Here is a 26,457-nt window from a genome sequence, read left to right as displayed (position 1 = left end):
ACTTTAACATCCTCGTATATGTATATCACCTTCATTCCCAGCGCTTTTGTACATAGATCATTCTAAATATTCTGCGCTTCTGTACATACTTTATTTATTTTATTTATTTCTATCTTATTTTATTCCTTCTTTCTATTAATATTTGACTTTCTTACATACTGTTTATAAGACGATACTGTAATGACTGAATCCCCTCCTGAGATAAATAAAGTAACAGTTGGTTTTCATGGCCACTGTGGCCCATAGACTGAGGAAGAGACGCCTGTAGCTGTATTTAGTTCAACATTGTGCTTCACAAACAATGCAGTGTGACTAAATATTTGCCAGTCTTGTTTTCTAAGAAACTGACAACCATTTGATCCCCAGGATATTTGTGTTCAACGTATCTGTTAGGCAAAGAGAACGTCATGTTTGTCGCAGAAACAGTCACAAATCATGACGTCTAGACTGGTTTGACTGTTCTGACACAAAGTTGGCAGATGTTTTTTTATATATTTTAACTTACTATACTATGCCACTCTGGTATGGATCAATGTGTGTTTGAGTTTTTCAACTGAGATAACAAGGCAACTGTTAGTTAAACCCATTCATTCCCGAAGGAAAAATTTAATTCGGAGGGACATAGCCATTTCTGGAAATATTTACAAATTAGCCATTGTATAAAAGGGAAAATTAGTCCATCTCAAGACAACAACCTAATAGAAGATTATTTCAAACTATCAATAAGGTTTCAAAAAGCATCCAAATGGTATATGATATGTCCTTGGATAAATAAGAGTGGATGTAAAAGCCTTAGCAAGATATGGGAAACAGATATTGGTTGTTCATTTGATGAAGAAACATGTCAGATAATTCATTCCAATAATGGACAATACATCAGAGAAGCAAGAGGCAAATATATACAATACAAAATACTTCATAGGTACTATTACACACCAACAAGGCTCTATAGTATGGGTTTAATCAAAGACAGCATGTGTTGGAATGTAAAACAGAGCGTGGCACATACATGCACGCACCATGGCAATGCCCTATGGTATCCCCATTATGGAAGAGTGTTCTGAAATATATGGATGAATGGTTAGGGCGTGAACTGCCCAGGTCACCCTAGCTGTGTCTCCTCGGGGACAGAAGTTTGGTGCCACAGCTGAGTAAATACACATTTCGAATATTAACAACTGGCTTCATAACATGTAGTAGACTCATTCTGAAAGTCTGGAGGGAGGCTGAAACTCCTACACTGAAAATGTGGAGGGAGCAGATGACAGGAATTGCTGCATGTGAGAAGATGTTAGGGAAATTAAACTCCAGAAATAATATGATTAAAGAACAATGGGATAGCGTCAGTGACATTAAGACTGGGGGAAGCAACATTACCCTTTGAAGAATGTACATTAATTTCCCTTAATATGTAAATGTAAACTTAAATGTAAATGAAAACATAAATGTAAATGCCCACCGTGTCCTGCCAACCTATTTTATTTTTTATTTATTTATTATTATTTTTATTTATTAGTATTGATTGTTCTGTTTTGTTTTGTTGCATTTATTTGCATAAATAGCTTATTTTATTGATGTTGCCCATTTTATTTGTTATGTCTTTAATGTTCATTATTCTTGTTTGAAAAAAAAGAAAAAACTCAATAAAATTACTAATTATATATATATATAAAAAAAAAAACATTAGTTCCCAGTAATGAGCTAGAAGTAGAGGTATCTGTGAGACGATAAAGTGGATTTTAGTCAAAGCAGAATGAGTGCTGGCAAGCAAGGCTGCAATTATTTTACATGAGTGGCATAATTTGGAGTTCAGATTTCTTATGAAACGTGGTTATGTGACTTGTGTAACCAGGCCATAGGGGATTTAATTGTGATACAGAAGTTAATAACTGCAAGTCTGAAAAAAAAGGTGCTCTGCGTATCAGCCAAAAAATGTCTTTGGCTTTTCATATAAACACATGCCATTTAAGAAACAGTTCATTGTGGATAAATATGAGCCAAATTAGACTTATATCTAGAAGTCAAAAATGAAACTACCTAGTACTCTTTTGGAGACAATCTACTATTTCCTTGTAGGTTTGTGTCATTCATCCACTGCTTTGACTTGTTACTCGTCTGAAGTCATACCTTGTCAGAATCAGAAATGTTTTATTTATCCTCAGTCATTACAGTATGCTCTTATAAACAAAGTCAAAATATTAATTGAAAGAAGTAATAACCTAAGATATATATATGAATAAAATGAAATAAAATAAGATATAATACAATAAAATAATAATAAAGTATATACAAAAGTGCAGAATATTTAGAATTATCTTTGCACAAAAGCGCTGGGAATGAGGGTGATACATACAAGGATGTTAAAGGGAAATTATATTGTACAATAAGATAAGATACTCCTTTATTTGCCCACAACGGGGAAATTCATGGAGTTACAACAGCAAACAAGAAGGTGTACAGTACAAGAATTTCAACAAGAATATATATATATATGAAAAAAAGCCACGGGCTAATATACTTTGAAAATGTAACAGAGATGTTTTATTCAGCTTAATTTTATGAAACAATCAGGTGAAGCTTCAACAGGTCAACAAAGCTTTTTACATTCACCCACAGGTGCCTACTAACACTCAGTCTATACAATCTGCAATACTATGATGTCTAACACTCTTGAGGACACTTGGTAACAGATGTTGCATTTCCTAAAATAAAAAATGTATGTAAAAATAAAAAATGTACTATATTTAAACACATTATTTATCGAGTAACTCCACACATAGTGTTGCCAGAGTGCATCAGAACAGCTGATAATTTTTTGTTTATTTTTATGTTTATTTAGGCATGTTCTGAAGCCACATACTTACCAGCCATTTAAATGGAAATTTTAACTTCCAACTAGTCCTAAGGTAAGACAAAACTCAGGATTTATTTAACACTGACTGCAGGTAAACAATGTCAACGGGTTTACCATGTTTGGCTAACATTAGCAGAGCTAGCAGCACCAGCCACAGCACTACACTTTTTGTAGTGTTCAAAATGTCTATATGATTTTCAGCATGTACTACACTACATGCTTGTACTGATTCTGAAATGTAATCCAAAGTTCCTCCTGGTCTTGTCTTCTTTTGTTTTGCCTCTTTTTTTTAATCAATATCTTTCACAGACTTTTAAGTTCCATGATTTTTTGAACAGGATCAAGTGACCGATCGTCTACAGTTTGTAACTGACTTGCAGTGATGTTGTTATTCCAGCAGACTCCTTAAAGCCAGCAGATAAAGTGAATGTAGCGTTGCAAAGCGGCACAGAAAGAAAGACAGACACAGACAGGCACCCTGACTCTCTGCATGTGGTGCAATGTTCTCACGCCTGCCAGAGCAGCGAGGTCAGTCTGAGTGAAGTAGAGTACTGTCTGGATTTGTTCAGGGGTAGGGCAGAGTTCAGCAAACTGAAGCTGAATTTACTCTCCTGTGAGTTTTTTCAGCACAGACAGAGTAATAGTATAATTCCTTAATGTGTGTAGAGAGTAGACACTTATTAAAATTCTGAGGTGCAGATTTGCCCCACTTCCTATTTTAGGATAAGCGTCAGTAGGTGCTTAAAAATGCCTCCTGTTTGGGCTGGGGAGTAAAGCATTTGGACATTTTGAAACTAGAGGGGCCTTTTGTTTGATCACAGCAGCTATGATTGCTCTGGCAGTGTGTGCTAAAAGTCTGTCTTCTGTCATACACTCTAGTTGAGCAGCCCAGATTTTGCTCCCCTGTGCTTATGTTGTTTGCCTGTGAAATGTGCATCTGATAGCTCATGTCTGGTGTTATGACTGACTCTCTGAATAACCAGGACTGAGAGGGGTGGGTGTAAGGGGTGGAGATTTGGAGTTGGGGAGCCAGCTGCCTCCAATCAGCAGCAGAATCCAACGGGGGGTTAGACAGGGTGAGAGGGAACAGCCAGCGCCAGTGGCCTGCTTTAACGGAATGGATGGAGAAACAAAGAACATAAGGAAAACGGGGCCATGGAGAAATAGAGGGTAAGCACATGACTAGAGAGGAATTGTTAAGCAAAAGGGAAAACAACAGGCTGTGATGTATAAGAAAAGGATAGCAGTGGAAGTGGGAAGTGTTGTGAAGAAGTCCGTGCATTATATGAGGGTGACAGGTAGAGAGAACGTCATGAAGGTCAATATTCTTAATTCAACAGCATGAAGATGGTATTTGATGAATCAAACTACTACAATATTGTTAAATACTACAACATTGTAATATTGCTTAAGCTACCAATTGATGCCATCATACTACAATATAACTGAGCAATTTAAACCCCCAGTACTGATTGTTACAAAGGTTTATGTGTCAGGTACTTTTATGTTTCCTTGTTGACTACCTAAATAACCTTTAAATAAAATATATTTCAGGCATAAACTCAATTTAAAGCATTTAGAAGGACTTTATTTTTATCACAGAACATCAAACTGTTGCGCGTTTGTCATGCTCTTGTCGGCCCTGGCTTGTTTTTTATATTTTCACAGGACACATCATTGAATGTCTTTAGAGACATGCTGGCTGGAAATATTATATCTCAATCTAAAGGTTGGCGGTTCAATCCCAGCTCCTGCAGTCACATGGGGAAGTGTCCTTGGTTATAGTGACCTCAATATCATCCAAAACAACCTAAACAAATGTGTGTAAAATGTTGATATTTCTTATGTTATATACAGCTAAAACAGCCTGGGGTCAAATTGACCGCAAGGAGCACCGATGCATAATTTTTCTTATTTTTACAAGAGATTGGAACATCTCAACATTTTAATTGTATGTCTTCCCAGTTGTCCCCAATAAATTAGGAAAAGTCATGAAATATGAAGCCAAAAATAATATTTTAGTCATTCATTTAGAGACAATAAACATTGAATGGGGTCCAATTGACCCCAAGGATAATAGTAGGATTAGGATTACTAGTTTTCCATTATCAGAGGCACAGCTGACTTGATTGATAGGCAGGAACACTGTAGCTGTTGGCTAGGGGGCTCAAAGCCCACCTTTTTAACTTACACTAAGTTATTGACTTCAGCTGTTTCATGAATGAATAAAATAAATTAAATTAAAAAATAATCTAAAATCGAAATGGATGTTATCATTAAATTGTAGTTTTTTAAAAAAATCAAATTTAAAAAATAAAAACATGATATTGGTGTTATAGTATATCGGCCATTGCCCTACCTGCTCTGTTATTTTCAGCCTCGGCCTTTGAAAAAGCGATATCAGTCAACCTCTTCATAAAAACATACATGCATTAGAGATATGAGAAGTTTAGTATGTAATCAATGACCTGCACAGTCTTAAAATGCAGATAAAAAATACATGTTGTTGTTTTAGTCAAGCTGTCTCCATTCCTTCAGTATCAAGTAAACACATTTGTTTACTCAGAATAAGCTTTCGTCTGCTTACCTGAAGAGCTGAACCAGAGCAGTCGTCAATTCTGATGACTTAGATGGCTGAAGAAAAGAAAAGAGGGCAAAGAGGCAGCTGAGTGGATCCCTCTCTCTGATCTAGTCTGTTTGTATCTGTTTCTGGTAGGTGCTGCTGTTGGTGGTACAAGTTTAGGGTTTTCCTCCTCAATGAGAGTCATCCAGCCTCCAAAACCTTGTTTTCTGTCTCTTTCTGCTCCTCTGCTCTCAGCACCACTCTGCCAAAGTCTGTATCATCAAACTCTTCTGGGTCCACACACCGTCTTTCCCTTTTGCACCCTGGCCCTCTTTCCCAACGTGTTCCTCTCTTTATTTACCACAACAGAGGCATCCTCTGAACCCTGCAAGCTTGATTAAGTTCTCCTTTTATAGAGATATCACTTTAATGTCTCATTCAGCGGATGTTTGTGGACACAAAGAGATTTATCAGCATCGTACATTAGTGCTGATTAGCAACTTGTTCGTTAATGTGCATGTGATTAAAATTTTCGGTTACTTCTTTGTAAGTCGCTGAGTCTTTAAAACACTGCCTTTCAGTCAGACCAAGTATTCAAATGACTCCTCGTTTGTTAGATGTGTTCCTCTGTCATGTCCCGGGCCAGAGTACCTCTTTGATAAATATTTGAACAGGCGAAATGCAATAACAACAGGCTCTTAAAACCCAATTTGTTTCCATTTCCCGGCTTTTGATAAGACAGCAGATACGGTTACACAGTCACTCAATCATTATTCTCTATCCAGTGTCCTCCCTGGTCACTGAGCCATTCACAGCCCCTATATGTGTCTGTGATACTGAATGGAAATTCTGTTTGTGGGACGAGGAATAGGAACAGATTGGTAGCTAGTGTCAATGTTCTCCCATATATGTTGCTTAAGGGTATGTGTCCTCTGTGTGTGTGTGTAGAGGCCTTTTGTGCCAAAAAAAGGTGCTGATTAATAATGCAGGCTGTTTTGAATGACGGAGCCATGTGCTTCCCTGGGAAGTAACTTGTTCCTTTTATGAATATTTAATCACAGTCTCTAATGAATCCAGACATTGGAGGCAATCATAACCAACTAACAGCCCCCCTGCTGCTCAGTGTAGGGCAGCTGGACTCTGATCACTTTTAGCCTGATTACTGGTGATGCTGATGGATTCAGATTGGTGTTGAGTGAATGCCTGCAGTGGATTGAATGATCTCTGTCAGAGGCGTGTTGGTAAACAGACAAAACTGTAGAGGGACTGATGCCAAGAGAGGTCTGTTACATGATAGACTTATGCACACTACACACAAACCCCTACTGTATCAGTTTGCAAATTTAAATTACACTCAAGTAGAGCCGGGCGATATTGAAAACAATGTTATCAAGATAAAATATTGCATATGAGTTGATATTGATAATTTTCCCAATAAATATCTAATCATTATTTCATTTAAATTTAAAGGCAGATTTTTGCTCTTGAGTGAAAGTTGAAGATACCTGACGGCTTGTATCTGGATTTAGATTTCTGAAAAACTTCCTGAATCCATCATTGCTGTTGGTGCTAACAGGAAGCAGGTCTTTTTGTGTAAGATTCGATTTTTGTGAAGGTTTTTTTTTTTTTTTTCAAAGTTATGTTTTTGGGCATTTTTGCCTTTAATGACAGGACAGCTGAAGCAAGCCAGGAAATGTGGGGAGTAGAGAGTGGGGGAAGACATGCAGCAAATGGTCGACCGGCCGGGAGTCGGACCGGTGACCTCTGCGACGAGGACTGTAGCCTCTACACATGAACGGCGCCCCGAGAAGTTTTAATTTATAGATTTAAATTTTTCTCAGGTTGAGAAAGTTTTCATGATTTGATTTAAATTGATAAAAAAGATATATCAACTTATATTCTGTGTATCAGTTTCTAGAGTATTGTTTTGAGTTGTGCTCTCCCCTTTAAGATTACTAAGGGTTACAGGCAGAGTGATGTTGTTTCCCACAGTGCAGTGAATGCATCACACTTTTTCAATGTCTAGTTCTACGGTCGCGGTGGACAATTAACATGTATGCACAGCAGAAGTTGTCTCCGTGCTCTCCTTTTACCCACATCCTAAAAGTGTATTTAACTAAGTGTATTAAGTCAATAGATGGAGTCTGCACAGAGTCAGACTAACGACTCTGCTGTGAGCTGGTAGGTTTTGAGTTTTCTTCAGTGTCGCTCATTTCAGCTGTGTTTACATTTTGCTCCAAACGTCTTTAAGCCCCACCTACCTCTCAACCTGCGACATGATTGGCTGTTCAATGCTGTCTCCTTCTTCTTCTTCTGTCTAGTGTTAAGTGGCAACTAGTGTTTAAGGCTCATTGGCGCCTCGTCCCTTTCCAGTAGTTTGGGGGGTGTAATTACAGGTTGATATATATCAAACTTTTTTGTTTTTGTTTTTTTTTAACGGATATGTTTCGGGCTTTTTTTGCCTTTATTTGATAGGACAGCTGAAGAGAGACAGGGAATGTGGGGAGTAGAGCGCAGGGGAACACATGCAGGAAATGGTCGAGGCTGGGAGTCGAACCGGCGACCCCTGCCGCGAGGACTGTAGCCTCTGTATGTAGGGCGCTTAGACCGCTAGGCCACCTGCCCCCTTATATATCGAGATTTTAACAGACATTTGTTATATTTATGTTGTGAAAATGATGTCGCGATAATTATTGTTATCAAATTATTGCCCAGCCCTACACCAAGCTTCAATATTGTTTTGTGTCACCTCTTTTCTTGTTCTGTCTAACTTTTTTACCTCTTCATTAAAGACTTCATTCACCACAGAAATATTTATTCTGAACTCAGACTATTTGACAGACACAAAGATATCCAAACATGAATTAAAAAATCATTGAGCTGACAAAGTTTCAGTCAGTGTCACGCTCATTAGAGCAAAATGACACGTATTTGGACATCTTCATCAAATCAAATGGAAAGGGAAAACATTTCTCAACTGTGTGCCGCTTCTGATTGTGAGAACGAGGCTAATGAAGATGAAGCAGAGCTTTGAGCTGGAGGATTTTCTCTGTACTCAAAGAAGGATTTAGTACACGGGCGTAATGAAAAGTAGTAAGACATGAATGACTTGAAGCAGAGACATGCCTGTTGAACAGATGTGAGGCCACAGTCCTCAACAGGTTAGAGGGACGAGTTCCAAAGAATCAATCCTTGTTTTCTCTTCACTGTTACAGCACATTCAAATATTTACTCACACCATTAAATTGATTTCAGGAAGTAAAGCAACTAAATGTGAAATCTGAGTAAAGCATGGGAGGGAATTAACGTCTTTTCCTTGTCAGATATTTTGTTTTGACACACATGCCACTCCTTAAGATTACACAGACACACAGACACACACACACACACACACACACAGAGACACACAGACACACAGACACACAGACACACACACACACACACACACACACACACACACACACACACACACACACACACACACACACACAAACATAACACACACACTGACTTGTGTTTAATAGCCAAAGCATACATGTGTTTTCATCACCTTCACACTCCAGAATAAACGCTTGAACATGACAAGATAAAAGGACGCACAGCAATAACTTTTTTGTTTGTGGAAGTTGATCAACACTCCACATGAGCGTGTGAGTTTGTGAGATGGCACACGCGCCAGGCAGGATGGTGGTTTTCCTCGTGAGTGCTTATCGTGACTTAGCAGCTTAAGCAAGTCACACTTCCCTGGTTGATCTCCATGTGCTCTGACCACCACTGATATTCACCAAGGCCACCAACATGTACTCCTTCATCTTGCTGCAGGCTGGGTTTTCCCTCCTATCTAACCTTCTGGCAAGCAAATGTTGGGTGTTTTGACCCGAATCATACGTGGAAAAATCAACATGTCGTGTTTTTGAAGTGACAGGCATGGTACTCGTTAACCTCTGTCTGACTGACAGACCCAGGGAGCGGCCACAGAGCTGAAAATACTCTTTCTAACAGCCTCAAATCTCCATTTTTGCAATCCTCCTTCTCAAATAAATCTCTCTGTGTATTTTGGCTTGTTCAGCACAGATGTATGGCTTGTTTCAGTTCTTAAAGGCTGTACCATTACTACCCATGAAATGGCCTAAGCCCTCCTACAGAGAGCTTAGAATTGGACCAGGCCACCCACAGAGAGAGGTGGAGACAGAGACACATGGGAGGGGGTTGCATAAAAACCAGCAGTAACCTTTGAAGTAATTAACAGATTTAACAGATTACATTGCAAGAGTCTCTCTCCCTCCCTCTCTCCCTCTCTTTTTTATCTATCTATCTCTCTTTTCCTTCTTTCGCTCTCTCTTTCTTTTATCTTCAATTCTTTCTTTCTATCCTTTTTCTCCTTTTCTTTCTGTTTTCTCCCTCTCTCTCCCACTCTTCATATCTATCTCTCTTTTCCTTCTTTCGCTCTCTCTTTCTTTTATCTTCAATTCTTTCTTTCCCTTTCTTATATTTTTTCTTCCTTTCTGTCTTTCTCGTATTTTTTTCTTTATTTCTGTCTTTCTTTTTTCCCCATATCTTTCTATCAATCTCTTTCTTTGTTTTTATTTCCTTCTGTTTCTTTTATGTTCAATTCTTTCTTCCTATCCTTTCTCCCTTTTCTTTCTTTCTGTCTTCCTGTTTTCCCCCTCTCTCTCCCTTCTTTCTATCTATGTCTCTTTCTTTGTTATTCTTTCCTTCTCTCTATTTTGTCTTCAATTCTTTCTTTCTTTCCCTTTCCCCCTTTTCTTTCTTTCTGTTGTTCTCATATTCTTTCTTCCTTCCTGTCTTTCTGTTTTCTCTCTCTCTCTCCCTCTCACCCTATTTGTACTCCTTTTATAATTATTTTTTTTTTATTTCTAACATTTCCCTCTCCTCTGCAGCACTTTCTTTCTTTCATCTTCTTTCTTTTTAAACACACATCTAATCCAGATATTTACTATGCAAACACATGTTTTCTGACGAACCAATCACAGTCTAACAAATGTTTTATGAGTGCTGCGTTTTGATGAATGAACTCATTGTGTCACTGTGCTTCAATGAGCACATTTTGTTCTTTATCTTCTTGTTTTTCTTCAGCCCTCCTCTCCTTACAAAGCTTGCTTCATCACCTCCATCACTTCTCTCCCTTGTGTAGTAGTGGGGGAGTATAGGGGCTGCTGCCTTTCTCTAGTAATGACAGGCCTTACAGGAAGGAGATCTCTTGGCCCATTCTTACAGTGATCTGTATCGATTATCCTCAGGAGCTTGCTGTGAGGGTCGGGGGTTTCGGAAGAAGGGACAGCAAGAGATAGACATACTCCTGTTGCTAGGAGACAGCAACTGGCATGGCACAGGAGGGACAGGGGACCTAGCTATGGCTGATTAAGCTATTGGTGGAAAGACATTGGGAGTAAGACATTATGTCTTTGGTGGTAGGCTGAGGTTGAATAAGGTGATGGATTAGCAGCACATGTCTGCTGAGGCTTAAGGAGAGCTTGAAGTAATTCCAGCTGTCACACTTATTAAAGTAATTATTTCTTTGCTTTAGGAATGTATGGCCTACTGAAGGGTTATGTGAACGGCCTATTTACACCAATGTAATGTTGAAGAAAGAATTCTACATTACCCTAACTATTAGGGCTGGACGATAAAACAATAATGATAATTATTGTGATATTATTTTCCTCGATGTAAATAAAACAAATGTACGATAAAACATTGATATATTTCAACCTGTAATTACACCCCCAACCACTGGAAAGGGAGGGGCGCTACTGTGTCTTAAATGCTACTCCCCACCCAACATTAAACGGAAGAAGAAGTCGGCATGGAACAGCTAATCATGTCGCAGGATAAAGGCTGATTTATACCCCTGCGTCGAATTGATGGCGTAGCCTACACCGGGGGCTCGTACCTACGCAGAGGCCTATGCAAGTAGCTGACGTGCACCTCCTCCAAAATGTCTACCCGTAGAATCGACGTGGACCGCAAGCCCTGTGTTTGGTCCGCTCGGCAGCATTGCGTTTCCCGCATTTACATCACTTCTGGGATCCCCGCACATCGGCCGTGTATTTCATCTCCTCCTCTCTATTCTTCATGCAATCATGTCTGTATGATAAACAGCAACATGTATCAGCTGTAGATTAACATAACACGCTCTGAATCGCTGTGGAAAAGTAAACAGAGATCGTAGAGTGGCCGGAAGCAGGCGACCGGCTATCAGAGAGACCACACTGCCCTCAAGTGTTTCGGCGGAGAACTGCTGGGCGTCACCGACACATCGACGCACAAGTATGTGGTGCTCGTGTCAGCATCGGCCACTGCTGTGTAGGGGAGACGCAGAAGTATAAATCAGCCTGTTGAGGTAGGCAGGCTTAAAGACGCTTGGAGCGGAATGTAAATACAGCTAAAATGAGCAGCAGCGACACTGAAGAAAACGCAAAACCTACCTACCTAGAGTGAAGACATGCTCGACAAGAAAGGAAACTAAACGTCATTAGAGAAGACATTCTTCAACTTTCACGCTGGAGAAAAAATCTGCCTTTAAAACTGTGAAAAAATTATTTGCAATTTATTGTGAAAATTTTCAATATCGACTGATATGAAAAATGTGATAACATCTTTTTCAATATCGCCCAGCTCTACCTGCTATACAGCATACTGACACTTCACTGACTGTGCACCCAGACTATCGTCACAGAAAACACCCTGCATGTAATTTAGAGAGAATGTCTGTAGTTTCCGTGTGAATCACAGCTGAACCACACAATTCAATAGAATTACTATAATTACATTGAATGATTTCAGTTCCAGTTAAGTTTCATTTTCGTGCTATTATGCACACCGTCTATTCTTCCAACTATCTATTCTACTGTTCTTTTCTTATAGTACTTGAATTGAAAAGTGCTAAACCCCCATAATCCCTAATTCAATGGCCTGTAAAGGATGCTGCACAGACATGATGATTCATCTCGTAGCCTCTATGTTGAGCTAAAAAAAAGCCTCTTAATATTAGGAAGGGGTCATGATTTTCAAATACTCTAATAATCATCCTTTTTTTTAAATGACAAGTTAATGTGAATTTTATTACATGTTGAAAATAAAATTTCACACAGTTTTACTGGTGCCTGGCTGTAATACAATACTCACACCAGACGGTGTCTGTAGTGTGTCTGAAGGCTGTTTTCTGACCTTATGAAATAACAGTAGAAGAAAAAAAGCTAACAGCAATACAACAGGAGAAGAAGAATAGGAGTTTTTCAACCAGAGGAACTTTACCCCAGGAACTACGTTAGTTCGACTGGTGGACCCAGGGCCTATATTTAGTTCAGAGGTAGATAATCTCCCCCCTGAAAAGCCCCTGCTACGGGGGTAGTACTTTTCAAAGGTCCTGGGGCTTTTGGGGGGCAGGGCCTGCAATGCTGGAAATGTCTGATTGGTAGATTAACCAGTGTTAACACAGTATTTTTATTCCGCCGTCGTCCACAATAACATCTATCTTTTTTGTAGGTGTGTGTACTTTTCAAAAGAAGCTGTGATTCACTTGATTTAGCAGCTTGTAACAGTAGTCTTCTCTAAACCCACCGAAAATGCGTCTCTCCCGGTGTTACGGTTTTAAAAGTGACCCTGTAAACTGGAGACCTTCAGCTGAACATGTCAGTGTTTGTGGAGTTTACACAGCTGTTGAAACAAAGAGGGAGTTCCTTCGAATGCAAACTATTTTTTTTGTTTATTAAGATTCAAAATATCCACATCAGATATTTAATGATCGTCTAAAGACGTTTATGAGGGATGCATTCGGCTGAAAGTCGGCAGTTAACAGGGTTGCGGTTCAAACCAGAACACCGGTCGATCTCTGCCACGGCCTTTTGAGTTAAAACAATTTAAAAGCTGTGTTGAAACGTCTTTGCTATACGTGCTTATCTCCTCTCACATGTTCATTCAATGAATCCATCTATGATGAAATATAGCACCATCTAAAACAGCGTGAGCTGAGTCTCTTCACGCTAACAGGCTAACTGTTGTGTTGCTCATAATGATACCTGCCTGTCCGTCTGCTTCTATGGTGTCATCTGGGATGAATGGCATTCGTCTTTGTTTTATTGCCCTCTACTGGTCTGGTGATGTAGTGCATTTACTTTTTATTTCCTCCATACGCCACTGGCCTGATTTGCACAATCTACCCGAGACTTAAACCCTTGGTCGAAACGCAGACACCAATGAGGGGACAGGAACATTTTCGTTCAGGGTAAAGTAGCACTGGGGGCTAAAAGACCCCGGAAATCTTAGTCGAAATGCACCTTATGGTTGAGTTTTCAACAATACCATTTTTTTTTTTACAATACCCTTTTTATTTTATTTAGTTCAGCCCTAGTCTGGGTGTGTTTGCACGTGGGTAGTGGGGTAGTGGGGTGGGTGTTTGATTTGAATAATCATCAAATGGATGTATTTTGGCTTGAAATGCCCTTCCCTGCTAAATGTTAACCTTCGACCCAGCTAAACTAGCAAGATCCTAAAAATGTCCATTCTCAGGGTGCTACACTGAACAGAACTCTACCGCATCAACAGGGCGTCTCATGGCTCTCAATACACACTTTCTTCCTCCCCCACCCCCAGGCTACTCTGCTTCTCTCTGCCCTGCCTTCATCTGGATCTCGGGAGCTCAGGCTGTCTATATATATTCAGAAAATATCTCATTTCCTTTTGCCTAAGACTTCCTACCTGCAAAGTCTGCCAGTTGGTTCTTTGAATTGGACTTTCCCACATTTGCTTAACCCTTATCTGTCCGGTCTCACACTGGCAGCTTGAGGGTTAGATAGCCTCGCTTTCTGTGTTGGGGATGTAAATGATGACTTTGTTAATTCACACACATTCACATGCACATACTCAGACACACAAAGCCCTCTTATTTGGGCCCTCATAAACTCTATTAGGATTTATTACCTCAGCTTTGTCCCCAGTGAACACGTCTGGCCTGTTCCTGATTGAGAGTAGACCGGGGGGGAAGGCCACGAGAGGGGAAGGGAGGTAACAGTATGATTAGTGTGGGGCGAGGGAGTGTTTCTGATGTTACACAGACGTGCATTGTGATGTTCTGGGAGATTGGTTGAATTCAGCAGTCAAACTGAAGGGGGTCACCTTTTATTTGTTCACCTTTCTGAACAGAACAGTTAGTTTTTCTCTTATTAAGAAGGAGTTATAAATTGTTGGTTCCTATACACCTTAAATGGGTCTATTTATGAAATGAATAAACCATTGTGAACAAAAGAATCTTCCACTGTAGAAAACATCATAGTGTGATGGATAGAACAGTAAGATGATTAAGAGCATTGTTGGCATTGCGGGAAGTCGTTTGCCTGTGCCCAGACAGTCTGGTCTAGTCGTCTCATATTGGACACAGTTTAGCTTGAATTGTCAAAAACATGCAGTTTAATGTGACAGAGAGGGTCTTAAATAAATTAGAAAAACCTGAGTGTATCAGTATTAATTATTTTATTTTGAAGAAATATAAACAAAGAGTAAGTTATATCAGTTCTGATGTGTAGTGATAATCATGTCAAATAGCTTTCTGACATGATGATCATTAGCTGACCCCAGCCTGCTCTGTTCTGACCTCCTGCAGCGAACTTAATTGGTCCTTGGTGAACATTCAGTGATGTGGGATGACATCCGGCTAATGAGGGCTGTCAATCAATACATATAAGCTTACACTGCATTATGAATAAGACTTCAATTTAGTTTGTGTGTAAGCAAAGTCCTGATAGGAAAGACTTCAATCAATTTGTTAAGGATAGTAACTGATTGATTTAATGAACACTGAAGTAATCGCTATTTCTAAGTTTATATTTGTATGACATTTTAGCTTTGGACTGTGATGCTCGGTCTATATGTGGGGCCCTATGAAATCCATTTTATTTTTTTTCAAATTCTGTTTTTACCCTTAACACTTATTTTACTACCATATAGTGTGTGCTTTTTGTGTCAGTGAATCAAATGTCCATTAATGAAATGCAAAAATCCTTAAATGTATTGATGCAACACATCATTGCACAATTTTGCCCAGTATTTCAAGTCAAAACATAATGTTGTAACATAACAATGTACCAATAAGAGCTGTAAGTCGGCAGTAGCTCAGTCCATAGGGACCGCAGAGTCACAGGTTCGAGTCCCAGTATGGACAAAGTTTGGCAAGTGGACTGGTGGCTGAGGAGGTGCTGGTTCACTTGCATGGGCGCTGCCGATGTGCCCTTGAGCAAGGCACCGAACCCCCAACTGCTCGGGGTGCACTGGTTGATGGCAGCATCCTAACTCTGACATCTCTCCCTAAGCATGTTCACTGCATATGTGTGTGCATGATTGTATGTATATACTGTGTGTGTAGCGTCCAAAAAAAATAGCACGAGTGAAAAAATTGAATTTCCCCCTTTGGGATTAATAAAGTACCTTTCTTATTCTTTTCTTCTTATTGTTTTTCTCTGTTTTTCACATTGCTTTTGGACGACAAGTGGTCAACACGCATATTTTTACGTTTCCAGTCAACAGTATGTTGGCAGAATTAGCAAAAAAGCCTGTCACCTAACACACAGAAGTCATTTGGGAACTGTTCAGCTCTTTATTTGGAGTAAGAGATGAGTTTCGTAGTTTTTGGCAGACCTAGCCAGTGTTTCTGGTGGCCGCTTCAACATGTTGTTTATTTCTGGAGGGGGCCGCTGAGTGTTTGTGAGGAGATGCATGGGTGGTACCAGGAATGAGCGGTCCCCGGAAAAATTTCCCCATTTCCCCTGACAAACGCCCCTTCTCCTCCTGATGACAGCATTTCAGTCACATTATGTCAATTTCCGCGATACTCCGCGTTTAAGAGTAGATCCGTTTTTATTGGCCAATTCAGCGATTCCGTCCACGATTCTGTGAACGCGGAAATCATAGGGCCCTATATATGTGCCTGTATTACAGCTGTCATACGACGCAATATTAAATGAAGGCAGTACATTAATAAGGACATGCTCACTTTGATACTCATTGCTACTATTGTTATATTTACTGATTTTGTGCGCTGTTATTCACATCTATGTTGATACTATGATTAACCACCTTTCTTCTTTACTTTCTCTCTTTCAGGTCATGGAGAGTATTTTCCCGTGTTAAAGAAAAAGGCACTATCTCGCACACAGCCAGCACTTGGGTGACGGTTGGATGGTGTGTATACTTAGTCAGCTGGTGGTCATGTGTGAAGCTGCGGTCTGATGCCCACCCTCCCCTCAGCGCTGGCCATGGACGGGGAGAACTACCTGCATCCAGAAGGCCCTCAGCTAGACAGCACCATGTTCTCTATACCCTCCTCTAACATGGAGGTAAGCCTTTATTTTCCTTATTTTGATGCCATGTTCAAGTAGCTTACATGTTTGTATTGTTATTATGGTAAAGTCCATGTGAAAGACATTGGGAGTAAGACTCCATGGTAAAGTCCATGCGAGTATTTATTCAGTCACGTCATTCATTTTAGCGTATGTTGGCTCATTTTTACACAGATGGGATCAATTTCTAAAGTACATTTGAGAAGTGTAATGTACCCTCAGCATACTCTATCTATAGGAAATGTGTTGAATATATTGAAAATATGTTTGTGTATAGTAGGGCTGGGCGATAATTCGATGAAGATAATAATCGTGATATAATTTTTCTCAATATTAACAAATGTGCGATAAAAATAAATATATTTATACCTATACAACCCCCCCAACCACTGGCAAGGGAGGGGGCGCTAATGTGGGACAATGAAGACAGCATTTAACAGCCAATCATTTTGCAGGTTCAGAGGTAGGCGGGCTTAAAGACTTTGGAGCGGAATGTAAACACAGCTGAAACGAGCGACAGCGAGACGGAAGATAACTCAGAACCTACCAGCTCAAAGCAGAGTCGTTAGTCTGACCCTGTGTGGACGCTGCGTTAACTATTAACTTAATACATAGTACAACTGAACAGTGAATAACCGTGGTGCGTTCACTGCACTACAAAATAAAACATCACAAAAATCTAATTTTACACAAAATATCTGCTTCCTGTCTGCACCGTCAAAAATGAAGGATTCAAGAAGTTTATCAGAGAACTAAATCCAGATACAAGCTAAAAAACCATCTCTTTTTTAAACTTTTACTCAGGGCCAAATGTCTGCCTTTACATTTAAATGAAATAATGATTTGATATTTATTGTGATAATTATCGATATCGACTGATATGATAAATTTTATCGTGATAACACTTTTTTCAATATCGCCCAGCTCTAGTGTATAGACATTTTTCAGTACTTTTTTTAGGTTTCATTTGAGCAACTACAGGAGATGGTCTTAAATGTATGAATTTTATGTTAAAGTCACTCCAGCTGTTCCTTATTGTGAACATATCAAAGTATTTACTGTTAAAGATCTGAGCACAGGTTTGTGTTTGTGAGACTTCTGGTTTGCATTACAGTAATCTGGACACATGCAGTGAGGAAGTGATACTACCTGTGGTGTAAATTTCCACACTGGGCTTCTTAGGAATACTAAAACCCCCATGCAGATGAGCTCAAAAATTAAGCAGCAATGTTACAATGTTACAATTTAATTTCGCAGAGGCTTCTTTCCAAAGCAACCTTAATCTGAGAGTGAGTACATCACAAGAAAATATATTGGCTTATTTGATCACAGTGGCACTAATGAAGTTAAAATACTCAAAACCAGACCTGGTGGGAAAAAGAGTAATGTCATACAAACATCCTCTGCTAAGTTTTCACTACAATGCGTGGCAGAATGCACTGATATGATATTTGCAATTCTCTATCCCTTGCTGCAATTTTCCAATATTACAAATGTTGTTTGTTTTGTTTTGTTTTCAGAGTTCAATATTTGCCTCCTCTGACTCCTGGGGATCCTTCTCTCAGCAGGCTGGATACAGCATACACTGCCCTATGCAATCTGGAAACCAGTAAGTGAACATTACCCCCCAAACACCTTTGAGAATGCTTATCAGGAGTAGAAAACGATGGTGTATCAGCTGAAAACAAACATGTCAATTAAAGATACTAAGTTCTTGTTTATACTTGGTGACCAAGGAGATGTGTACCAGCACCTTTGTAGAACTCACAGTTGAAAATGACAGTGACCTTTACAATTTCAAAAAATAGAAATGGTTGAGAACTGCCCACACGAGTTCACACATGAATTCACAAAATGTCCCATCAGCCATGGGACTGTTAGGTGTTGTAATGTTTAATTGTTAGAGTTATTTTGGGTGTGTCAGTGATGCTTTTTGAGTATTTGGTTAAAGAGGTGTGTATTGAATTGATACATTTTCCCAACCACGTGGCAAACATACACAAAGCTGCTTTATTATTAGAGCATCTTAATAGAATACATAGACTATGCTTTAAGATGCATATACATCATAAAAACTGAAAAAGAAAACTCCCATGCACCATTGGAAATTCAACCTGGACAATATAGCATTTATTCACAGTCATGTACAAGATGAGAAAAATATTGATTGTTGGACTCGTATACTTAGTATTATTGGAGAAAAAGATAAGTTTCTAGGTATTCATTTAAACCAGTAAGTTGGCTTTGTGAAATAAACATTTCTTATCAGTCACAAAATGCGTGCAACCGTGAGCTACTGCAGTTCTTATCTATGCAGTAAAATCACACCCAGTCTTATCAATCCACAGAAATAGTCCTGTTAATTAACCCCTGCTGGGTTGTTTTTTCAAGATAAATACTAGCTTTCAGTTTTTATTAAGGGTATTAACCAGTGTGTTTAATGATCAATACTTAACTCTAAATATAAACAATAAATGAACAATGTATAACATTAAAGGTATATTTTTTTCATTTTGATTAATACAGAAAGTTGTTTTCAATCTTAGAGTTATTCATTTTAAATTATAAAAAATATTCTGATCACGTAATTCCTGTCCTCTGAGGCCATCTAACACAATCAGATCAACATGTCACTTTTAACAAGTCACGAGACAGTCACTCGTTTTCTGTAGGGTGTGGCCCGGTCTCTGTTTCACCTCTTTAATTAATCACAACATCTTGTAACTTTGCTCTGTTTTTATGACCTCACTGCTGCAGGCGGGGAGAGGTGCTTTTCTCCTCACTTCCCCTTAAGGTGGAATGTGTATGAGTGTTTGTTTCACATGAAAGGAGCAAGAAAACATGTCATTTCAAGGCTCAATATTTCAACAACAGCCATGTGGCATTAGCAGCCCATCATCAGACTATGAGGAGGTGCGGTCCTTGTCAATGGGTTCAGTGTATCCAATGATCCAGAGAACTGCTGTCACAGCTCAGCACACCTTCAGAGTCATAAACACAGCTGAATCATCTTTCCTCTTTTGTCAACATGCATTATTCTACACAGGCTTCTGTTAAGTAGAGGTTGGATGATCTTGGCTCATCTTTTGTGGGCAGGCGTTTCTGTAAGGGATGAAAGTTGCATACGTCGGTATGGGTACTAAAACAACACGTCAGCACCTCTAAAACTAGCTGGGAAACTATGGCGGCACGCAACAGAGAGAGAATAAAACTATGTGAGAATAAACTGAACTATGTCTAATATCTGTTCACCAGTGCTCATTAACGCTGAATTGTAAAAAAAGTCTTATAGAAAAGGGTGAAATATATTTTCTTTAAAGTGTATTTTCGTCCAGGGGTGGCATTAATACATTTTGTGTATTAGTTGACTCATTTTATTGCTTTGAGTGTGTCAGTTGTGTAACATGTTTCTTTCTTTGTGCCAGAGAGCCTCATCAGGATTACTGGTTGACCAATATAAGTTTTTACAACATCCAATGCTGATACAGAGAGTTAGAAGCAGGTCAACCAATAGACGATATATTACACAGACATCACACGGTTTATAAAATACAAAAATTGAATAAAACAAGAAAAGATAATACAAAAAACAGGATACCTATCCGTGTCTTCAAAGATTGCTAACATTTGCACAATATTATTTGACTGATGCCGAGGAATGGGTATCGAAAACCGGTATTTTTTGATACTGGTACATGATTGATCGGTATCGAAAGCACTGTAAATCTCATAGATGAACTCTGCTCTTAAGGGTATTATATTTGCCAAAAACTAGTCGCTTGTTTTTTCTGTTAAAGTTATATTTTTTGGGGCTTTTGCAACTTTATTAGACAGGGGACGACAATGGATGGAGCTGGAAACAGAGAGAGAGAGAGAGTGGGGGAGTGCCATGTGGGAAATGGGCCACAGACTGGAATCGAAACCCGTGCCAACCGCTTCATGGGCACGCGATTTAGCCATCAGGCCAAATCCGCGCCCAAACTAGTCACTTCTTAACTGCTGACTACTTGTTTCTATTATTGATTTTAGTAAAATAATTATGGGAACAAGTTGCAACTGGCTTTACCCCGTACATTTTAGAAGCAGCCACCTCTGCTTCAAATCAATTCTAGCGTGAGAAATAAGCCCATCTATGTGACAGATACTGTCTGTAAGCATTAAAAAGTTTTCTAGTATCCCACGCAGACGGTTATTAATCAGAAAATCACATAAATTAGCCCTACCTTAATTTATTCCATCACATATCACAAAGGCATCTAATGTGGCTCCATTTAGCTGGTCTGCAGAAAATGACCCTACCTATATGAGCATGTGTCTGTGTTTCCTGTGCTGTTATGAATTAACCTACTGCTACTGATGCTTTTGATAATTAACTGTTCACTAAACCTAAACTTAGGAGTCATCTGGCAAAAAGAAAGGCAGAAAACTCATTACATTTTGTATTTTCAAGGTTTTATTTCAAGGTTAGTTACTATTTTTGACCATATTTTTTACTATAATGGGTAGAATGTACTATTTTTAGATAACTTAACTTATAAAAAAACACTAAGGAAGACATCTCACGACCCCCCCCCATTTGTGTCTTGCAACCCTCTAAGGAGTCCCGATCCACACTTTGGGAACCCCTGTCTGTACTGTACTGGTTCCCAAAGTGGGGGTCGGAAACCTCTGATTGGTTGCCAGACACCAATTGGGGATTGCAGGATTTTTTTTTTAAGTAATCTAAAATTTCGTATATTGCCATTACTGTAAATATATATATATATATATATATTTTTTTTTTAAGTAATTCATTTAGAAATAAAACCTTCCAAATACATTTCTTTCATTAGTTTCCTGCTTTCCTGTAGATGACTCCTAAGGTTAGGCTTAGTTTACAGTTAATTAACAAAAGCCTCAGTAGCAGCGGTTCATTCTTAACAGCACAGGAAACACAGCCACATGTGCATGGAGGTGGCTACTTTTATGCAGACTAGCTAAATTAAGTATGAAGTTACATTTAATCACTTAGAGGGACAGTGGGGGTCCCAAGCCTTTGGCACCTATATTTTGGGGGTCGTGGGCTGAAAAGTTGGAGAAGCCCTGATGTAACAGACAACTTCACTATTTACTGATTTAAAGAACTGAACCGTGGTGGTCCTCTCCTCTTTAGAAAATAATAAAACAGGGGATCAATCGATGCCCCTTCAACATGTGGAGGATCGTTAGTATGAGACAGTCTGTCAGTGTTACCAGAGAGACTCATTCATTTACTTCAGGGATGTCCCTGAAAGCTTCAACCTACAGATTCACTTTTTTTTTGGTTATTTCTTCATTTTACTTGTATGTTTTTTTCTATTTTTTATTGCATGTTCAAAATAAATAAATAAAGACATCAGGCTTCTTTTTTTGTAAATATATATTTTATTTGTAACTTTTTAAATGTATTTACAAGACAAAACAAATGCAATCAAACAGGGGCTCAGACATGTGAAATGAAATACAATCGATAATAATACAAATGAAATAAATAAAATAAACTAATTAATTAATTAATAGGAAACACGTGTAGAAAAATTTAGTCCAGGCATCATTTTTAAATGATAATTTTTTCGTTGTGAGACTGTGCGTCTGTACATATGCCCACTCTCACTCTCTCTCTCTCTTATTCAGTTATAGACTTACTCTTTTGATGATTCAAAGTATGGTAAACCCCAAGAGCTTTTATGCGACTGTCAAAGTTTCCCGGGTTATTTAAATTTTTGGGGGGACTTATTGTTAAAGGCTTAGTTCTGTAGTTTATCAACTTGTTTCTTTGTGGCGTTAATAAAGAATTACTCCTTTTTTTTTTACAGAGAAGTCTGTAGTTACATTTGTTTTTGGCATTTATGTGGGGTTTGTGAGTTGGGTTTATACTCTGGAACAAGGTTTGTGGTTTACATTTTACGACTCCTTTCTAAAATGACCACAAAAAGAAAAAAGAAACAGACTGAATCTTGCTAGAATGTGTTTTACACAGACAGTAGCTTTTTGTGGCTGGAAATGCCAACTTCAAATTGGTGGATTTATTTCATGTTTGTGTAGTTGTGTGTTGACATCAGACTAAATGGATAAAAACTGAGATTTCAAAGAAGAGCTTTTGAAGAGAACTTATTTTCTTTCAGTCATCACCAGACATGTCATACTCGACTGAGGTCAAGAATTCATTCAATAAGTAGGCCTGTTAGGTTTTGCTGTTCCTGACTGTGCAGTGTTTCTTTGAGCTCAAGCACCAGATGACGTGAGAGCACAGTGTGTGGCTTTCATGTTCACTCAGAATAAAAGTTTGTGACATCAAGCTACTCTATAAGACCTGTGTCTGACGCTCTGCCTTACTCTGTACACATCTTCATTTGAATCATGATGTGTCTGTGGTTTAGTAGAACTGTTATCCATTAAATGTCATTTAAGAACGTCATGATTGAGTTGTAAAGGCCCTGTCAAGCAAGGAGGTTCCTGTGGTTTGAAAAGTTGTTAGTTCAGCTGTATTCTCACACTTTTTTTAACAAACAACCAGAACTTCAACCATGAGGTCACTGCTTTTTATTGCAACACCTTACAGGAAGTGAAAGAGGACAGATGTCTTAAAGCTTCAGTTTTCACATGTTGTCTTGGTTGAGAAGTTTTCCTGATATCGTTAGACTATTTTTCCACATCCTTATATCCTTCCTCCTTCAAGACTTTCCTGCAGACTACAGAGAATGGTGCTGCTTCGTGAGTACTGTATGGTCAGGTTGTAATTAACTGAAATTGAAAGCGCTCATTAATCTGCTCACATGGCCATTGACAGCAGACTGAGGGGTAAATAGATCACACTAGTGAGGAAACATGTGAATGGCCAGTTCTCTGTTTGCACTTAATAATCCACCGACTGATGAGTTCACCCACCTGTGCACAGCAGGAACTCTTGTGAAAATACCTAAAAGAATCTGACCATGCAGAGTTAGCAGATACTCAACTCAGCTTTATATGTACAGCATCTTTCATACATAAAGACATGCAGCCCAAAGTGCTTCACAGAATAACTGGGACAGAAAACAACAGCAATGGAAGGAAAATTAAAAAATAAGATAGCTTTAACAAGATAGGTGAATACAAGAAATAAATAGATAAATATATAATTAAATAAGATAAATAAATGCTAAAGCAATGATTCAAATAATAATGATTCAAATAATAGCTAAAATGATAAAGATAATTAAAATAATAATGCAGTCCAGGGCAATAAATTACTTCAAATTAAAAGCTAGATTAAAAAGGTAAGTCTTAAGTTTGCTTTTAAAAACACCCAGAGAGCTCGCCGTTTTAATGTCCAGAGACAGAGTTCCACAGCTTAGGGGTGTAAAAACAGAAAGCTCTGTGGCCGGTGCTTGTGTGAGACACACGAGGAACATTTAAAAGGGAAGAAAGCTGTTAGCTAGCCCTCAACTCAACTCTGTACGGCACCTTTCATACATAAAAACATGCAGCCCAAAGTGCTTCACAGAATAACAGAGAGACAGAAAACAACAGCAATGTTAAAATTATAAAAGGCATGATTATATATAAAGTACTTAAAAATAGAACAAAATCCATACAGTAAAATTAATTAAGAGTAGAAAGAAAAGTTAAAAATGAGGTAGAATTAAAAAAAGATCAGATAAATAAGTAAGAAGATAAATAAAGGTTGAAGCAATGATTATAATAATAAAAATGCAGTCAAGGGCTGAAAAGAAATTACTCCAAATTAAAAGTCAGATTTAAAAGGTAAGTCTTAAGTTTGCTTTTAAAAACACCCAGAGAGCTCGCCGTTCTGATATCCTGAGGCAGAGAGTTCCACAGTTTAGGGGCATAAAAACAGAAAGCTCTCAGGTCGGTTCTTGTGTGAGCCCTGTGGAGAATGTTCTTCTGAGATGTAGCATAGTCAGCAAAGAGAGTTTTTGTTGAGACTGTGTCAGAGGAGTTTAGGCTCTTAATGGATTTGATGAGGTATGTTGTTTGATGCGAAGCAGCTCGACGTGGAGGAACCTGATATTCAAGCAGTTAAGCTGTTGTTGAGAGTCTATAATTAGTTTGACTAAACCTGGAAAAGTCCAGGTATGTTTGGTGTCTGACATTGATCAAGACACAATATTTTATGAATTATTTGATGATTTTTCTGATCATTTGGAGAACAGGATGTTCTTACTTAATCAGCTACATTTGACTTCTATGTCACACGTTTGATAACATTTATTCTTTGATATGCACTTGGCCTGAAATGTGTGCAGTATTTCAGGCATCGCCAAATCACAACAAACATTATCTCAAGACGCCTTTACAAACATAGCAGGTCTGGGCTGTTACTCTATGTTAAATTAGTAACAGAGACTCAACACCAAGACAGGGTAAGCCTCAGACTTATCTCATCTTAATCCACCATGAGCATTGCACCTCGCAGTATTTAGCTAGTTACAGCTGCGAGGAAAAACTTCCTTTTAACAGGCAGAAACCTCGAGCAGAACCAGACTCATGTTAGGCACACAACTGCCTTGACTGAGTTGGGGTTGGAAAGAGGGATAGAACAGAATAAGAGAGAGAGAGAGAGAGAGAGAGAGAGAGAGAGAGAGAGAGAGAGAGAGAGAGAGAGAGAGAGAGAGAGAGAGAGAGAGAGAGAGAGAGAGAGACAGAGAGAGACAGAGAGAGAGAGAGAGAGAGAGAGAGAGAGAGAGAGAGAGAGAGAGAGAGAGAGAGAGAGAGAGAGAGAGAGAGAGAGAGAGAGAGAGAGATGGGACTACATCATATTGTTTGATTATTTCCTTTTCATTTACATCAGACCGTCAGAGGATTTGCCAAAAAAACATCCTCTTTCTTTTACTTCTTCCTTAGGATTCAATGATACAGGGAATCAAATTGAGTTTTTTTTTGTATATCATTACTGAAAAACTTGGTTTGACTTGTTGCCTGTGTTCTCTCCTTTCACTGTTGGTACTGCCTGCAGCCTTAGTGGAGTTCCTCCCAGTGCTATGACTCAAAGTTCATTTATTGCACTGTTGATAGCTAGATTTCATGTGTGCGCCGACTGGAAGGAAGCCGTCTTCCAAGGAATAACATTGTGTTATTGTTGGGTGTCACTTTATGTTCTCGAGCATCGTCATCAACTCTCTACTGTTGGTTATCAGTCTGATGTGGTTTCCTGTCCTCAATGGGAATTTGACTTAATCTTTCTTATTCCTCAGCTGTTGCTCCTTGGAGAAGAAAGACTAGTTTGCAGTTAAACATCAATGTTTAAAGCCTTGCATTAACACTTTGCTTTCTTTGTTAAAAAGCTGCCAATAAAGCAGACATTCTAGTAGGTCATTCGAAAAAAAAACTTACTCATCATAGTTATATTTCTGCCTAAAAAACAACACTGCCTGGTGTGTGCTTTTAAGCCTGAAATAAGAGACTTAGAAGCAACAGAGTACGTGCTCTGTAGCATGAGAACGCTACATGTACACAAACAGTAAGACAATCAGCTCCTTTGGCTCACAGCCCCTTTAATAGCTTTGTGTTGTTAGGAAGCAGCTGATGCCGGCCTGCCAAAACTTCTGCCGTAATAATATCACTGTCATATCACTGTTGGCTGAAGGGCCAGAAGGGGATTTCCAGTGTTGGTGATTGGTACTATTCACGGTGCAATGATCCTTCTGAGAACTGCATCAGATTCT

The 26,457-nt window shown here is 38.9% G+C and overlaps 1 protein-coding gene across 2 annotated transcripts in view; it reads left to right on the top strand.

The window, feature by feature from the left end:
• The window catches only part of si:ch73-63e15.2 (protein strawberry notch homolog 2), a 72,175-nt gene that overhangs the window by 5,585 nt on the left and 40,133 nt on the right, over nucleotides 1-26,457 (top strand). For both annotated transcript variants that reach the window (XM_034705002.1, XM_034705012.1), the window contains exons 2-3: nucleotides 16,536-16,768; nucleotides 18,292-18,380. In XM_034705002.1, the coding sequence (XP_034560893.1) occupies nucleotides 16,661-16,768; nucleotides 18,292-18,380 (197 nt within the window). In that variant the 5' untranslated portion in view covers nucleotides 16,536-16,660. The remainder of the gene's footprint in view (nucleotides 1-16,535; nucleotides 16,769-18,291; nucleotides 18,381-26,457) is intronic.

The sequence above is a fragment of the Notolabrus celidotus genome, chromosome 2, assembly GCF_009762535.1.
Source record: "Notolabrus celidotus isolate fNotCel1 chromosome 2, fNotCel1.pri, whole genome shotgun sequence".
NCBI classification, from domain to species: Eukaryota; Metazoa; Chordata; class Actinopteri; order Labriformes; family Labridae; genus Notolabrus; species Notolabrus celidotus.
The sequence above is the reverse complement of the archived record's forward strand: the minus strand, read 5'-3'. Positions and strand labels throughout refer to the sequence as shown.